This window comes from Aquila chrysaetos, chromosome Z (assembly GCF_900496995.4).
Source record: "Aquila chrysaetos chrysaetos chromosome Z, bAquChr1.4, whole genome shotgun sequence".
Lineage (NCBI taxonomy): Eukaryota > Metazoa > Chordata > Aves > Accipitriformes > Accipitridae > Aquila > Aquila chrysaetos.
The window spans coordinates 32,475,685-32,490,992 of record NC_044030.1 but is presented as its reverse complement, the minus strand read 5'-3'; the positions used below and the strand labels follow the sequence as shown (position 1 = coordinate 32,490,992).

The 15,308-nt window shown below is 41.6% G+C and overlaps 1 protein-coding gene across 8 annotated transcripts in view; it reads left to right on the top strand.

The window, feature by feature from the left end:
- The window catches only part of NRG1 (neuregulin 1), a 478,013-nt gene that overhangs the window by 321,998 nt on the left and 140,707 nt on the right, over positions 1-15,308 (top strand). For all 8 annotated transcript variants that reach the window (XM_030004900.2, XM_030004901.2, XM_030004899.2 and 5 more), the window contains 2 exons: positions 4,755-4,932; positions 11,286-11,410. In XM_030004900.2, coding sequence (XP_029860760.1) covers positions 4,778-4,932; positions 11,286-11,410 — 280 coding nt within the window. In that variant the 5' untranslated portion in view covers positions 4,755-4,777. The remainder of the gene's footprint in view (positions 1-4,754; positions 4,933-11,285; positions 11,411-15,308) is intronic.

The window sequence follows — 15,308 nt, the reverse complement described above, 5'->3', positions numbered from 1 at the left end:
AATCTGCCCACAGATTCAGCATGCTGGAAGGAAATAGCAAGATTTTTAAAAGTGTACAGAATCCAAATGTTGCCTAAGAGAATAACAGGAGGGTTAAAACCAATAGAAAACAACAGAACTTTTGTTGTTTTTTTTTTTTTTTTTAGTTGCTTAGAGCAGGGGCAGTATACATTTTAAAATGTAGCTTATATGGTTTGTACCAAAGCCGTTTGAAAATCTGGCCTGCTGCTGATAAACCTGAGCTTGATTACAATCTCATATGCAAGGGGAGAAGGCTTTTGGAAATAATGTAATTTGTCTTGCATTACTGACCTGCCTTGAGCATTATGCTACAAAAAAGCAAGTCTGAGGCCAAGGCAATGGGTGTTATTCTTGTAGCTTTTATTACCACTCACCAAGCTGTTGGTCACAATTTTGCACAGCAAACGGTGCACATGTGCCTACTGGCAAGCATGCCTAATACATTCCTGTGCTTAGACTCTTAAAAGGCTTTGTGCCTTCCTAGGAAAAGAAAAGAAAGGGGAAAAAAAAACAACCACTCATGGAATTTCAGCTGAAAGCGTGTAGTTGTGTGATAATATTTTGCAGGTTTCCTGTTTAATTTGTTCAATGTGTTGAGCTTCCATGCAGATTAACTATACAATCAAACACTGAGGGTGAGGAGATTGCTGTGCTTTGCCAAACTCACCAAAGTCCAGAGAGAAGAAGTTATCTCCAGTCATACATTATCAGTGAGTCTTTTGCAGAGAGAATATGGAAGTGCGTGTTCCTTATCTGCAAAGATATTATGCAGGCCAGCAGACATACATTTCTGAAAAAATTGCTAACAAAATGGCAGATATTCAAGCCATTTCAATAAGCAGAGATCTAACACCTTGCATGCTTTTCCCTGTTAAACCCTTCCAACACTGCTGGACGTTTGCTGACACAAGAGCCCCTGCCGCTTTGTGAGGGCTCGTCACAGCGTGACAGCCCTCTCTTGCTGTTATCGCCCCTGTTGCTTTCTTAGAAAGTCTGTCAAACCAGGGGAGGTCCATGGGTCACAGAGAGAGGTCCTGACCGGGGAGTGTGAAACGCCTGCGGTTAAACATGGGTGCCTTTCTGTGTGTCTAATTGACTCTTAAAATGTGAGGCCCTCCCGGGTTTCAGCACAAGGAATACAGATAAAGTGGATCCTGCCGCACCTTTCATTCAAGCAGTGTCACTTTCGGGGTGGTTCCACGCTTAGTTTCTGATGTTTCTCTTCAGGATTTGTCTGTTTTCTTTGCTACCTGGCCCTTGTCATTCGGTGACGGATGGCACGTGTGAGGACACTGCTGCCACTGTACCAGAGCTGCTCACGACAGCACCTCTGAAAACGGGACCCACAGGAAATGCTGCAAGGCTCCCTTCCATCTTTCGCAACACCTTTGGACCGAGTCATCCTCTCCTGGATGGCACCTCAACCTCCATCCCTGCGTAGGAGGTGCAGAAAGTGTTTTCCTTGGCCTTTCTCCCTCATTCCCACCCGCAGCAGCGAGCCTCACCCGGATCGGCGGGCAGTGGCATCGCTGGTGTCAGGAGCGGTGCTGCGTGATGGGCACAGCAAGGAGCGGTGGAAAGGAGCCAAGCTGGCAGGAGATGCCATGGGGCCAAAGGGGGAAGGGGTAGAGAGGCAAGGGGAGGGAGGTGTCAGGGGAGCAATGTCCAGTTATCATTATAAGCATTTTTGCCTCCTTTAAAAGCATTTTTACCCCTCAGACAAGGTCCTGTCTTAGCAGCACTGGAGAAATTGGCACAGACTGATGAAAGTCAACTACCTCCTGCAACAGTGGAAACTGTAGCTGATCTCGATCCAAGCACACAATGCTGTAGTTCTATCAGCACAAGCTTTCTCATATGCCTGGCAGGTCTGATTAACTTTTGCAAAACTGCAGCTGAAAGGGAATAAACATAGTGTAAATGAAAAGGGCGGGGGGGGGGGAGAAGAAACAATCTCTTTTCTGTCATGTCTGTGAACAGCTTTTACTGCTTTCCCTGGAGAGCCTGCATGCTTGGACAGCGAGTTACTGTGAATTAGTGAGGGTCACTGCCATTGATTAAATCCTCTTTTATGTTTCCTGGTAACTCCTGAATTATGGCAAGAGCTGAGCATATTAATTTAACACTTTTTTTTTTCATTGACAGTTCTGATGGAGGAAAAAATCTGCAAGTCATTTTGAGCAGATAATATTGAATTAAAATAAAATTCGGGAACAAAACGGCATCTCCCTTTTATTCCCAGTTTCACACTGCTATGTTGACAGGAAAATCAATAACCAGTTGAAGTCTTAAGCACAAAAATTTTGATCCTTGCAAATGTGGTTATTCTCCTAATTTATGCAAGATATGGACTAGGACCATAATAAGTGAAATATGGTAAAATAAGGAATACTGCCTTTTATTTCACACCTCTGCAGCTCCTTTTCATATATAGTGGCAAAAGACTATAACCTTAACTCTTTAATGACAGAATGAAAGTGTATGCACAAACCTCAGTAGTAAGGCTGTTAATGCTAATTATTTTGTTGGAAAATTTAAAGATTAGTAATTTTCAAAATTTCTTTCTCTCTTTTGGATGACTGCCTGAATATTTACATGTGTGCTTATGTAAATGTATGTATATATACAAATACACACACTCATAGAATTATATTTATTTAAACATACTGATTTCAGAATGGTGTGTGGGCATTTGTTTTTCAGAAAGCAAAAATTGTTTTGGTAGCATTTTGGGAACACCCTGGAATTTCCAAAACTATTCTGAGGGGAGTGGAAAATGGGAACCAACATATGAGAAGGCATTTTGGCAGAGATTTCTTTCTGGTCATGAAATCCTGGGCCTTACCTGATCCATCACAGTGCCACACTGACACATGTGTCTACCCTGTGTGTAAAACCTCCATGGATGCCCTCCCCAGAGGAGGTCTCCCTCTCAGACGTTTTGCTGATATCTCACCTAATACTTCCTGCCAGGGACTTGTTTTCCACACCAGCAGAGATCCATGAAAAAAGTTGTCACCTTCCTTTTAATCAGAAGTCTTTTAATTATTAAAGGCTGCTCTGTCCCTATCCTGTCTTCTGCTGGTGGCTCAGCAGGTGCCACCTCATTTGCTCGCTCACCGCAGACTGCATTTTCCCAACCACCGTTGTTTATGCTGCTCTGCTCAAGTCTCATTTTCCACAGAAATCAGGCTTTCCCTGGGCTTTCCTGGGATCAGGAAGGTTGCCTCACATGGGGGACAGGCCACGCTGCTGTCTGCCACAGGCAACTGCTTATTGGGCATGTGTGTATCCAGTTCTTTATACATGCCTCTCATAATTATCAACATGATGGTGCTGCTTGGTTTCTGTCTGACTGGAATAATGATTAAGGGCAATTGATGTCAGTAAGTCTCCACAAACACACAAGCAACAGATATCAAAACGTAATCAAGCATGTTCCAGTTTGTCAAAACATTTTGTTGTACTGGACTGTATTGGAGACCTGTTGGTGTCCCGATGAAATCTCCTAATCTGCACATTACAGGGAATCATTTGGCCATGCTGGCCATTTGTTTCCTGGGACACTATTACATCTGTTCAAGGAACAAACCACACTGCAGCTAGAGAATACTGGCTCCCCAGAGGTACAGACCAATAACGGGGCGCAGCTGAGCTGGGAAGGACTCACAAGCTATCACCAGCTGCAGCTCCCTGTATTAGCCCTCCCCGGTTGTGTGGTAAAGGTGTTATCTTAAGCCCCAGGGGAAGTAAGGTTAAACTAGGTGTTTTACCTCAATACTGGAGTATGGTAGAGGCTGGTTTACAGCTAGCCCATAGGGTCAAATGAAGGGTAGTGTCTCACAAAAGGACTGCATCTTCTTGTGAAGCCTGTGCTCAAAGATCATTACTGGTTGTGCAATATTAGAGATCTTTAACTTAGAAAGCCCTAAATGGTTTGAGATTTACCCACAAAAAGAAACACTATTGCTACAACACGGTAGAAATTGAGATGCATCAGCTGGAGCCCTTCAGTGTGTGGGAGCCGTTGGCTGAGCCTCTTCAATGCAGTGTCCCCTTCTGGGTCCAAAATACCCTTAATTGATATTGATTCTCTTGATGGGCTTCCAAGCCCGTTGTCTCTTGCCTCAGGGAAAGGATATGGCCAAGCTGAGGTTTGAGGTAGGTGTATAATGTGGGTTATAATGTTTGGCTGGAGCAAAAGCCTTTCCCTCAGATTAGGGAAGCTGTCAAGCTTATATTCATGCTTTTATCTCCCTGTCACATCAGCTGCACCTGCAGCCTTTGGATAGCCCCTGACTCATAGCAGTTGAAAAAAATAAAGCAGCAAGACACCCTCCCTTTCCCTTTCTGTATTACCTACTGAGGCTGCCTGCCACAGAGTGCTGTCTTGTGTTTAGGTGCACACAATCAATTAAGTCTTGTTAGTGCTTCATACCATATTCAGAAGCAGCACTTTAGTTCTTGCTAAGGCTGCATATGGCTTGCAGGGTGTAAGACCCACGTAAGAGGACTCCAAAGAGTCAAACTAGGCTGTCATTAAATGTGCCCTTATGCTTTAAGGATGATACACGTAACACACAAATGATCCTTATTTTTCAGGTTTTGTTGTAGAAGCATTGCTAGTCTGGGTGGGGTTTTGCTCTCTGTGGCTTGCCTAGCTCAACTTGACTGGGTACTGTTTTCCCTTCTGAGGACGGCCTAATCACCAGCACGTTCTTTTATTTCTTTAGCGGTGCCTCCCAAATTGAAGGAGATGAAAAACCAAGAGGCTGCTGTGGGTCAGAAGCTAGTGCTAAGGTGTGAAACCACTTCAGAATACCCTGCGCTCAGATTCAAATGGTTAAAGAATGGAAAGGAAATAACCAAAAAAAACAGACCGGAAAATATCAAGATCCCAAAAAAACAAAAGTAAGTACAGACACATATCTCGCAAGTGGGGCTGGGAGGGATGAGGAGGGCTATTCACCAGAACACAAGCACTGAGGTTGTTAATTGCAGTATCACAAAGCTAAAAGCTGTGAATTACAGCGGAAGAAAATTTAAGGAAACAGATACTGACGTTATTTTTCTTGAACGTATGGATGAAGTGGTAGTATGGTATAAATATTTCATAAACAATTTTCCCTTTTCAATTTCTATTTATTTTCTGATAGCCAAAGGCTATTATTTTAACCAGTAAACCTTGGAGACAGGCCATTTTTAAACGACTGACAAGAACTGAGGTGCCTTATGTTTATTGTCTAAAATCCAAGAACATTTAAAATCATCAAAGCAAAGTATATTTGGAAATATTTTTGAGATTTGCTTTGCAAGCAGTCTAGTCCTTAAGAAGGGCTGAATGCTGTCTGCATTAGCTTTGAATGTCTTATGCACGCTTGCAGTAGTCCTTTACTAGAGGCATTCCCACATATGCAGAACAAAGCATGAGTCTAGCAATTGTCAGATGAGTAGCAAAGCCTGCAAATCTCGTCGTTGTGGCTGGGGGAAAGTGTCCCCTACGTGTGACTGATGACCAGTGCCAAAAGATGGTCTGGTGTGTTGCTTCTGCAGGGAAGAAGGTACACAATGCATTTTCTGCATCAAGACAGGAGAAGGCTTTTGCTGTTTGGTCTCTACCTTGTTGTTTAGGTTAAAAAGTTTCAATTGTGGATGCTTATCCATCAAAGAAGCTATGGAAATCTGTTTGAACACAGCCCTTCAACTCTCGCTTCTGTTCTCAGTAGGCAGGGCTGCTGTCTGCTGCATTGTGCCATGCCAGCCCTTTGTACAAGACACAGAGGATTTGGGGTATCTGCAAGAGTATCTGCAAGAGATCTTTCCTTCCAGGGTGTCAAGTGCCCCCATACTTTTTGTCAGGTCTCAACTCATTAGGCAAAACAGGAGCCAAAATCAAACAGGTGCTTGACTTTCCAGAGTTATTCAGGTTGAAAACCAGATGTCCTGCCCTCCCTTGCAGTTTCTTGTACCCCAGCCTGGGGCACAAAGTGAAACAAGGAGGGGGGCAGAGCAGCATTACTGCAGCCCTCATGCCACGGTCACACAGACGGCAAGAAGGAACCTCTGATGTCTCCTTCCAGCATTTGTGAAATGGAGCTGTTCCAGGTGGCAGATAGCCTGGCAAATTGTCTGGACCCATTTGCAGGGCCATATGTCTCCATCAGAGTTGTATTTTCAGTCTATTCTGTAAAGAAAATGTTCAGGTCAGAGCCTGGCCCTCAGCTTCCCCAGCAGCACAGTGCTGCCTGTGACCGGCAAACAGTATTTTCTCCTCATACATTTTGGCTGATGCTGACTGACGAAACTCACTGGAGCCAGGATTTCACCTTCTGGGGCTGGGCTGTATCAGTTCAGCACTGAATCAGTAACTGCCTTCTGCCAGCTCCCTTCTTTCTGGTTTGTTTTTTTTTTCCCCTCAAAACTTTGAGGAGCTGGCAGAAGGGAAACTAGCTAATAGCTATTGATTACAGCATGCATGTGGAACGTGTGAGACTATTTTTCAGGTTGATGTGCCAAAACACGTTTTAAATCCCCCAAAAGATACATAATGAAAAAAATTAAAAATGGGCCTTTTTCTGAAAAATGGAAATCTGAAGTCCTATTCCCCCACCGTCAGTGGGCAGAATGCAGGCTTTGACACGGATTTCACACTTCTGTGTGCTACCCTAGCCACGAGGGTATCACTCATCATTGAAATTTCTCTCTTCCATATTCTGTTTTAAAACAGAAATGTCAGTGTGGAACAGAGAAGCCCTTCCAGTTAGAGATGTGAAAGTCACTGAATGTAGAGTACAAAAAGGGGAAAGACAAGGGATGTCTGCTGACATCTGAAGGATTTTCCTTGCCTTTCTATTTTGAGATTTTAGTTTAAGGGCACATCAGTGCTTTGCCATTTCTTCTTTTTCTTTTTACATGTGCTTCCAGGACTGAGTAGATGTAAAGAGCTTAAAAGGAGATAGGTTTTATTTTGATAAAAACTGGGACAGGCATGTGTTCTAAAGCTAAAGGAAAACAGGGGAAAATGCAGTGCAAATGAATGCCTGAAAAGACATGCAGATTAAAGTAAACAAAGCCATATTATAAAGATCCGATAGCAAATGAAAGGAATATCAGTGATGAAGGAGTTTTTTCCCCACTTACTTTCTGTATTTTTTTCATGACAGTGCATTGGTAAATGTTTGTATGCTGCTATATTGTTATAACAATCATTTTAGTATGAATTTTTTACTGTTACCAAGTGTGGGAAACATCAACTAGGAAGGCTAGAGTAGTTGTTGATCTGTCTGGGATTGTCTGTTTTAAAGGTCAAATGGCTACATAAAAAGTAGGCTATGTTTCTGAAGAACCATTAGCATGCAGGGTACCACAGTCTTATTGACTCCTTCAATCCAAACACTTGAGAATAACACTTTCTACATATTTATGAAAACCTTACAAAGTTTCTAGGTAGTAGCCAATGGCCAGAAGTGACTTTCGCTAATGCCATATTTTGCAAGAAATTGCCTTTCTCATTGTGTGATGGCAGTATAAAACCTGTTCATTGTTGGGAGAAAAATAAATATTTCTGAGTTCTGGCTATTTAGCTTTAGGTTTTTTAACAAATTTCAAAAATATCTGGCAGAACAATGAAGTGTCTAGCTCCAAAATTGAAATTAATACCTTAGCTTGGCACCTGGAGTAGGCATGGAAAAGATAACACTGCAACTTGGTGTTTATTGGGTGCATTTGGCCAGGGTGAATACTACTGGTTCAAAGGATTTTCAGAAGCAGGGCACATGCTGACTGTGTTTTCCTAGTTTTTTAAGGGTTTAGAAGACTATGTGGCAATGCAGGCTTCCTCAAACCTTCGCCTTCTGAAGACTGCCTTGCATGTAAAATGAACTTGGGGAATCACTCCTCTAAGTTCACTAGGATGATTTCAGGGTGGTTGATTCAGAGAGCGCATTGCCCTGACATGTGATGACATGACAGTACAGCAGGTAAAACACACTAAATGACTGTGCCCCTTCTCATTACGCTGGAAAGTCAAGAGAAACTGAATGAGTTTAAATTTTAATGAAAGGCTTTTAAAGCATTCACTTTTTACCTCAAATTTGTCATAGAGTAAGAGCATGCAGTCAGTGAGTTTCTGCTACTGTTATGATTGCTTATGATTCGTGATGCCACAATTGACTGATTTGTGTGTCCAAGCTCTAAGCTGTTACTTTGTGTCAGTGGAGATATAGAAAAATTGGGCACCAGACAAGGGCTTTTCACCTGCTAGCTAACTTTCCCATGCCTGTTCACTTGTACTGGTAACATTTCATTTTCATTCCCTGATTTCAAACCCAGGTGAAGCGTGCACTTTTTTGTTTTGGGTAGTGTGCTGTGCAGAGTCAGGCTCTCTTCATGAAGAAAGACTCCTTTATTGAGGTTGGGTTTTTTGGGCAGAGGGATGGTGTTTGCCACTTCACCTAGCTGATGGCTTTGGATGCAATAGTGCATGAGAAAACTTTGTGTGCAAGTGCCCTGTGCCTTGGGCTTCATCCAAGCTTAGCCTGGATATTTGCCCGCAGACAGGCAATTCTGGATGACAGATGGAGACTGGAAGCAAAATGAATTCAAGCAGTCAGATAAGGTGGGCTGGGACTGCATTCTGCGGATGTATTTCTTTCCCTTTTGTGTATGAATAGAAGCTCAGCAGTGTCATAGTGGCAATGAGCTAAAGATTGTAACAGAAGCAAATCTTACAAGGAGAGGCATTTTTTGGTGTAGCATGGTATAGATTGAGAAAAGGACAGACATCTGAATACAAAATCCCTTATCAGAGGCTTTAAGTGAATACTGTTGGACTACTGTATTGCTAGAGAGCTGCTTCATTTACAGACATTAATGAGTCATCTTCTGCTTTGACTGTTTTGAATTCTGTCCTGATATGTCTTGATAATATTCTTAAGGCTATAAATATTCATATTATTTCTCCTGCTCTCAGAGAGAAAACTTTGCAGAGTTTTTCTAAAAACAAGAGTAAATCTGGCTTGTTAGAAGTAGATTTGTAAAAAATATGGTTGTTTCACCTATTTTAATATAATCTTAAAATCATAAAAGGAAGACACAATTCCTCACATTTTTTCCTATGTATCATGTAAAACAAAGAGAATAAAAATAAATGTGCAGGGCAAAGAGCTTCTTCTAAAGGCCAAGAGTGCCACAAAGGTGGTTTGCATCAATATTACTTAATATCATACAGAGAGGAAAAGAGACTGCAGCAGATATACAGTGGGTGCCCAAATAAAAGTGATATAGCTGCAGCTGTGCTTCTTGCTTGTCACTGGGTTAAAGTGAGTTCCTCAAAAGAATGAGCCTGTTTACATTTCCTTTTGAAGCATGCTGAGGCTACAGCCTGCTCTCCCTCTAGACAAATGTCTGCAAGCATGGCTGAAAGATAACCTGTGCAATATAGGAAATATCACATGTCCATGCAAGCTGTTAGGTGGTGTAGACTACTGCCAGACGTTCCTGGACAGGCCCTCAACAGACTGTTGCAAAACCAGTTGTGTAGATGGCTGGCAGAAAGATTAGAGCAGGCCATTTTTACTGTGGCATAGCTGTTAGGTGCAAAATTCCCATGCAAAGAGAGTAGCTTTCACCTTCTTGACACTTCTGTCAGTGTCTCAACCACATTTTTCTCATATATTCATGGTGGCCACCAACTAGAGTGTGTTCTTGTATGCCATATGAAATGCAGCCTAGATAATTAATTCAGCATTGGGAACTGGGCTCCTAACGTTGCCTGAGAAGGGAGCCCAAATAGTCAGCTATTTAGTTGTTTACCATTTGAGTAAACCTGAGCAACTTGCTGATCCTAGCTTGGCTGCTTCTACTTCTTGCAAGCCCAGTGGCCTCAGGTAAGCAGCCCTCTTTCATGACATGAGGGGAAAGTCTTGTAATGTGAGTTTCTAGCAGAGCTAGGGTCCACCTGGCACACTGCTGTCATCCCATGAGGGCCGCAGCGCTGACTCCTCAGCAATAGGACCTTTGTGTAGAGGCAGGGAATGCTGAGCTGCTGATAAGCAGGTGTTTGATAGCAGATGGGATAGTTTACTGTGCTGAAGGAAGGGATGGCTCACAAGGATGGGTTGGAAAGTGGCATTGAACATTTTGGTTGCTCCAGAAGCCCCCGCCTGCTACAACAGACTTGTTTCTGGTCTGAACCCAGACCTGCTCAATGGTTCCCAGAAGGGGTAATCAATTGTGATTTCTGCATGGAGAGTTAGGAGACATGGCTGTGCTGAAGCAAAGCAACTCCCCAAACATAGCTTGGCTCACCACTCATCACTAGACATGCTGGTGACTACAAGGTTTTAGAGTGAAGAACCTGTGCTCCCTGGGGATCAGTCCTTCATGTTGGGGTAGGCCAACTTAGGGAAGCCAATGCTCATGCACTCTGCTAGGTGACTGTTCTGTAGATAAATGAGCAGGCTTTGCTACAGGCAAAAACTTCCCCAAAGCACTTCTTTTAAACAGAAACTGGGAAAAGCAATAATGTGTGTATTTTCCCCAAGCTAGTCATTCTTCGCAGTCTAGGTAATGGGATTATTGCCATCACATGAGTTGGGGACCCCTTGAATGACACCAGAACATGTTCCTACCAAATTAATGGGTAGGCAGGAGTTCTGCATTTTAAAATCTAATCTTAAAACCTTGGAGACTGATTAAATTACGTCTCTGAGCCAGGAACAAAATGTAGCTTCATGCAAATTGTGCTCCTGCTCATAATTTTTTGTTAGCGCTGGAGAATGATTTACTATTGGGGTTTCAGAGGTTGTTAAAGAGAGTGGTGCATTCTAATCTCATGATTATTTAGTCAGATGTTGGAAACTACAGTACTTACCCAGAACTCTGCTACTGGTGATATGAACCTGTAGGAAAGGGTAATCTATTTTAATATTACACCCATCTCTGTGGCGTCTGGATAGCCAACAATTCAGCTGAGAGAGGAAGGTTGTTTTTCAGATTTACTTTAAGAACAAAGACTCCTCTCCAGCAGAAAAGCATAAACAAGTATCTTCATTTGAGTTGATTAATATGCCTAATTTCCAGCAGCCTGTAAGAGAGATATTTTTTTATTCTCCTCCCTTCATTCAAACCTGGATAGTGTTAATCTGTCAGTAAGAATGGAAGACAAGACTCTTTGTTGAGAGGGAAAAAAAAAGAGTGCATTAGTTGATGTAGTGACTGTTACTCCAGTACAGGATGTTTACATGTTTTTTCTGATTTCACAGGAAATACTCTGAGCTTCACATTTACAGAGCCACGTTGGCTGACGCTGGGGAATACGCATGCAGAGTGAGCAGCAAACTAGGGAATGACAGTACTAAAGCCAGTGTTATCATCACGGACACCAATGGTAAGGCTTGACTCTTTATTTTACTATCATGTTCAGAAAGACCATGTATTAAAGCTGCCACCCTGACAAAAGGGTTTGGAGGAGGGGAAAGCTTTGTAAGTGAAGTGGAAGTGCAAACATTGAAATCTATTAGGTGTACTAAGAAAATTAATCAGGCTTGACTTGTCTGCTGTGTAGTTGAGATGTTCAGTTTTCCTTACCCAGACAAATGGGATGCCTCCTATGGATCTCAGGAGAGATCAGCATTTTCTGTGAGACGGTTTCCAACACCAGGTCTACGACACAGTCTAAATAGACAAGATAAGGAGAGGATGAAGGGAAGGGAATATTATTCTAATTCCCATGGTACACGTGAGTAGCGGAGGCACTATAGACCTGTGGGGAAGGTTTCATTTAACTTAAAACATGTCCTAGTCTGAACTTCTAAACCAGCACTTCTCTCTTTGTCTTTAAGTAATATTTGTATGGCTCTGATTGCCATCATTTTTACTTTCACAGATGTTGGAAGGTTTTTCTTTCAGTTTCTAAAATAATAATGACAAAGGCATGAATGTATTTGAAGGCATATTATTCAAAGGCATGAATGTAATTCACGAACTTTAATTCGGGTATTGTGGTTTGAACTTATTGCTTGAGGAGCGGAGCTTCTCATGAGGCAGACTTACCCAAATGATTTAAAATTACTATAGATTGCCGTTTTTGCAGGGCTCCTTTCCATTTCATTTACAGGAAGTTCCAATTGCTTCTGACAGAATTTTGTGAGAGTTGCCATTGTACACAAATGTTTTAGCAGTACTATTTCTCCTTGCGAGTGCATTGGAGGCTGCAATTCAGTTGAAATCTTGTTTCTTAAGTGTGACATTGACTAATTCAGCTCCAATAATTCAAACTCCAGTGTCCAGCCAGTTGTGAAGTATCAAACAAACATGCCCTCATTAGCAAACAAAGCAGAAGTTCTATGCGTATCTGAATACGCATAGATGTTGTTGCAATGGCAATTTACCAGGGATGCTTTTCTGTTCCATATTGTGCTCTGAAACAGGAGAAAGGCATGTAAATAAAAAGAAAAATGAATGTAAACCTTTGCCAGTGGGATTTGTCTTTGGCTATCTGCTGTTTTGTGAGCACACAGTGATTGCTCGACTGTATTCACTTTGTGTATTTGCTATTCTATTTCATCAGCTAAAGAATCTCAAGTGCTAAGATTTCATACTGGCTGTATGGTATTATAATTATGATCAGCTGTCACAAGACTGATATAAAAGGTCAAGTGTTATTTACCAGAATATTATTGGGAGGAAAAATGGGTAGGTGTTTCTGTGTAGCTTTGTAAATGTTCTTGGTTTCCATGAATACTAATTTTGGTTGCTCATTAGCTGCTTACATGGAAAGCTCCTATACTGTTTCCAAGATACTGGAGTTTCCAAAACTCAGCTGTAGGCACTGTGCCTAGGCTATGATACAGATAAATGCAAAAAAAAATGCTTGGCCATCCTCTATTACTTTCTCAGACAAGGAATGGTGTCGTGGCTGGGGAGTGCATGTGGGACCTCATTCCTCTGCTTCATGACATGGATTTTTTGGAGGCTGTGCTGAATGACAGCAAAATACTCCTGCTGCAGGGAGACCGGAGCTTGGTTTTGAATGAAAACATTTGCAAGCAAGCCCTGTTATGTACATTTATAACTGATATGTTAGAATCTGTCTAATCTTATTGTGAAATGTACGTTGTTTAAAACACAGCCGTGCATGCAAACTCACTTGAATGCAGGGCAAACTTGGATCCAGTGTAACCCTGGCAGCTGGCTCTTGTCTGTAAAGATCTGAACTGGAAACTCAGTGATATCTGAACTGGAACATCTTGGTGATATTTGATAATCTAGAATCAGGCATGGCAGCATTCATTGGTTGAATAAATCAATCGTGCATATTTGGTTGCCACACATACATCTGAGCCTCCTCTGCTTATTGTTGCTTACAAATGACCAGTAAAATTGTTCCTAATTTTCCTCCTAATGATGGAATTTTCCACCTGGATTTGAGGAACAGCATGGGCAACATCTGGTGACTTAAGAGGAATGGATCCCTAAGGCCTCAGAGGGTAACATCTGCTTTGCAAACAGGGATAGACCCCCTGCACGGGTGACCTCCTCACCCCTCCTTCCCCTGCATTCCCTGACCTCTTCCCCTTGCAAGCTTAATGACAGATTTGGGATCCAAACTAGGTAATGAGCCCTGAAGGGCAGTCATTACTCAGGTCCTATATATCTGTGAGGTCCTGCACTATTCATAAGAAAGAGGAAGGTTAAAAAAAAACGCAACTAAAACCAAACAGCATATTTAGCTCATATTTGTTATTTCCTGCCAGTGGGCTTTTGGAGAAGACCTTGGGGTCCAGTGCAGCCCAGGAGCTCCTGTAGAAAACTAATATGTGGATATCTGAGAGGGCTGAGCCTCTCAGGGTAGGCAGAGAGGTTGCTTCCTTCCACCTCCAGCAGATAGGGCAACAGTGGGGTAAAGAAAGATACATCAGAAAGCCTGACTTTCTTATGGTCGTACTGACCTGCTCTGCTATAAGAACCATAATTTTAATTATGACCTTTAATTTAATGACCTCATGTGGTTGTGTTTATTATGTGTACCCTGCTATCTGCAAACTAGATCCTCCTTTCCCTTTATGCTGGGTGCTTTAAGACTGAGGGTAGATAAGGTGATGGCATTTCTGGGTATGGGGTTCTTTTTCTTTCCACTAAAAGATTAGTGCTTTTCAGTATAAAAATCTTGGGTTTAATTTCTCAGAATTTTGCCAAACTTTAACTATTTTAGTTGAAATTTTCTTTGCTGGTGTATGCCACAAGAGAGAACTCTAGGGCTAGACCAAAGGTCTGTCTAGCATGATGCCTTGTCTCTAACTTCAACTAACAATAAGCATTAGGAAAAAACACAAGAACAAGGCAAATGTGTTGGGTTTTTTTGCCCAAGAATGGGAATAGCCACACCTTTACCACTAAGGTCACATTTCTGAAAATTGCTAATTTCAATTCCCTTCTCCAAAGAATAGAAAAAAGAGTATTTCTCAATAAAATAATTGTAAAAATTTCTTCGTTGTTTTCAGTGAGCAAAGAGCTATATTTTTCCCTAATGACATTCCCAGAAATGGTAAATTTTTCTGTCTTAAACAGTAATAGTCAATGCAATAGTAACTCCTGTCCTTGTTGCTGTCACTGTTATTATTAACATTGTTGTTAATTAAAACTGCCAAATTTGCTCTTGTGCAAGTTTTTGCTACACAAAAACACACACACACACACATACAACACACACAAACTGTATTAACCTACATAGACTTTTAAATTTTTTCTCATTTCTACTGAAAGAAACATAAAGCCTTGTCTATAGAGCCATATGTATGGATTAAAAATGCAGCAAATATAAAAATAAGTAGACAAACACTATTTTTTACCAGTCATAATAGCAAGCAGTGGGAGCTATTCTGTTCTCTTTTAAATTTATAATGAGTATAACTTGCCCACAGGATATGAGCTGCCTTCTTATTTTCATTCACTCCTATTCATGTATGCACCTCTAAGAAAGATTGTAATTGAGGTCAGAATAGAGGCATGAAGTTCTCCTGGATTTGTATAAATAGTGCACAGGTTTGGTAATGCAATAATAACTGCTTTTTTGCATCCTAATTTTTCACTTTAGCCAGGCAAAATTCTTGCAGTGAATTTTTTCATGGACTTTCTTATGAACATAACACCTTACTATGCTTAGAAATGACACTGAGAGAATACTTCATACCACAGCCAAAGCTTTCAATTTCATGTTTGAAAACTTGCTTACAAAACCCTTTATTTAGACAACTAGGTAAGTGACCTTGTTTTCTAAAGCATTG